This window comes from Aptenodytes forsteri, unplaced genomic scaffold (genome assembly GCF_000699145.1).
Source record: "Aptenodytes forsteri isolate BGI_AS27 unplaced genomic scaffold, ASM69914v1 Scaffold299, whole genome shotgun sequence".
Lineage (NCBI taxonomy): Eukaryota > Metazoa > Chordata > Aves > Sphenisciformes > Spheniscidae > Aptenodytes > Aptenodytes forsteri.
Window position 1 is genome coordinate 1,464,692 of NW_008794154.1, and position 2,782 is coordinate 1,467,473.

Below are 2,782 nucleotides of genomic sequence, written 5' to 3' on the forward strand. Positions count from 1 at the left end.
ACTCTTCTGATTCTCTCCCCCATCCCACTGGCGGGGAGTGAGCGAGCGGCTGCCTGGTGCTTAGTTGCCAACTGAGGTTAAACCACGACACAGTTTCTGCATAATTTGATCAGATAAGTCATAAGAAATGTTTTTTTTCTTTCTTTCTGTCTACAGGAACACCAGTGTACTCAGTAGCCTGGGGACCTGATTCTGAAAAAGTTCTCTATACTTCAGGGAAGCATCTGATTATTAAACCTCTTCAGCCAAATGCGAAAATTTTGCAGGTATCATTAATGCATTAAGGTTGTCTCACACTTCCATGTGAAAACTTTTTTCAGTTATCTAGAGTTTTGGCAAACATAAAATGTTTGTGCTAAAATTTTCCATGCAACATGAGTACCGCTCATTTCTTCCCCCCCCTTTTTTTTTGTTTTTTTTTTAATAAGGAGATTGTTCGTTTCTCTAAACAAAAAAATTTTCAACAGTTTCTGCTCTGGCTATTCCTTGGGCATGTGATTAAGCATTTCCCTTTTTGTAAATAAAGAAAAAGCAAAAAGATACTAGAAGTCTTTCCCTTTTCATTTGTTATGAAAATACATGAAAGCATCGTTTAGAACATGCTTTTAGCACAGATTGTTAAGCTTTCATTCTGCCTTGTTCAGGCCATATTTGATGTATTTTTTTTTCAGAAGAGATGACGTCTGTGCATTTGTACTGTTGGAAAACCTGATCTACATTGGAGTATATGAATGCTAGTAAATGATGAATTATAAATATTTAAAATAGAAGTTGTCAGACTTACTGCATCTATGGTTTGGTTTTTTTTTTCCATTTCAGTGGAAAGCCCATGATGGACTTATTTCAAAAACTGACTGGAACTCAGTTAATGATCTTATTCTTTCTGCAGGTGAAGATTGTAAGTATAAGGTGAGTACTGGTTAACTTTTTAGGGGAAGCTAAATGACCAAAAACATACTAGGCATTCTGACGTTTTCTAATTTTAATAATACTTGGAAGCTTAAATTTAAATGAGAAATCTTTCAGTTTTCCAGAAAAACTTGTTACCCTGAGTTATATTATTTATAAATACATCTCGCTCTGTCTAGTAGCATAAAATTAAATTTTTTTTTTTTAATACGGCAGAATAAAAATAGGTAAAATGCAACTGAAACAAACTCCAAAAGGAAAATATGGAGAAATATAGAAATGATTACTTGAAATAGTATAAGCTATGACATATACTGAAAAAGGTAATGACATATGAAATTAGAGGAGATAAAGCTACTGTTTTCTATTACAGGAGCATTAGTGAATCCCTTAGGAAATTTTTTGGTTAGCATATTCTGTATCCAAAATGCAAAGCACATATTTTGTTTCTTCCCTTAAGTAGGAACTTATTTTTAGTTGTATCATATGTTGTTTCTATCATTCTCTAAGTGTATAATGACTGTGATAAAACCATACACAATTAAGAAATTAAAAAAAAAATTATCAAAGTGTTAAAATCAAATGAATTCAATCTGTGAATTGGCTTCCTGGTATTCTGTTGGCTTCAATCAGTGAGAAAATCTCTTTGGTCTGGAAATTTGCAGAAGTGCCTTGCATTGTTGGGAAATGAGTGCAAATAGAATAAACCTTGTGGTCATTTTACAGATTTACATTAATTTGCAGGAGACAAAACTCACTAGTTCAAAATATTTTATACAGAATAATGTAACATTTGCCATAGGAGCAAAGCAAAGTCTATTGCATTAAACAAACCAATATTGATTAGGAACAACCTTTAATGAAAAGTGAACTATGATATATGGGATTTTTCTAGTAACACAAAAAGGCACTGAAATAACTTAGTATATTTCTGCAACTTCTTTGATCATGAGGGAAAATGATAGCTCTAGAATAAGTAAAGGTACGCCCAAACTATGTTCATATAGATTTATATTTAATTTTTTTTAAAGGTTTGGGACAGTTATGGACGTCTACTGTACAGCTCACAGCCCCATGAATATCCTATAACATCTGTTGCCTGGGCTGTAGATGGAGAATTATTTGCTGTGGGGTCTTTTCATACTTTGCGTCTATGCGATAAAACTGGGGTAAGTAACAACTCTGAGAAACAGCAGATGTGGAACAGTACAAATTTATTGATAATAAAGTAAGTATTCCTGAGGATATATGTGTATAGGTGGGTATTTTTATTAGCAAAAACTAGTCATGACTTCCACCACCTTGCTACTGGGTGCATCAGACTAAGGTATTGCCTTCTTGATCTGCTTAGCTCCGCTTCTAAATATGTTTTGGGTTGGATAAAATTTTTTAATAATATTTTGCCTTTCAGGACATTAAGTTTTTCTGTGCATTTTTTAGCTTTTTTCCTTAAAAACACAAGGAGTTTACAAGTATCTCTTGTAAGGCGATCATAAAACGCAGTTATTGCCCATAAAAAGCAAGGAGTGTATAACAATAACCTATCTTAAAAAAGGAGGTAGAAGAACAATGTCCTGTGCTTTTATTATTTAGCTTTTTTTCTTAAAAAATACTAAGAGTTGACAAGTACATCTCATGAGGAGATCACAAAATGCAGTTGTCAGGCATTAGAAATGATAAGGCTAAAGCAGAAGTAAAAGAGAAGCTAAGAGAACATTCATGCTTCTACTTTTGATGGCTAGACAGGGCACAGTTTTTCAAGCTAAAGACATACTTTAATCCTCTCATCTGAGCATCTCTATTCTTAACTGTTGTGAGAGAAGAAAGGCTCCTAAAGGAGGTATCTTTGTTTCTCTTTTTTTTTTTTTTTTTT

At 33.2% G+C, this 2,782-nt stretch overlaps 1 protein-coding gene across 1 annotated transcript in view; it reads left to right on the forward strand.

The window, feature by feature from the left end:
- IFT80 (intraflagellar transport 80) overlaps positions 1 to 2,782 on the forward strand; it is a 69,714-nt gene that overhangs the window by 36,385 nt on the left and 30,547 nt on the right. The window contains exons 5-7 of the mRNA XM_019471974.1: positions 157 to 266; positions 820 to 909; positions 1,941 to 2,078. Coding sequence (XP_019327519.1) covers positions 157 to 266; positions 820 to 909; positions 1,941 to 2,078 — 338 coding nt within the window. The remainder of the gene's footprint in view (positions 1 to 156; positions 267 to 819; positions 910 to 1,940; positions 2,079 to 2,782) is intronic.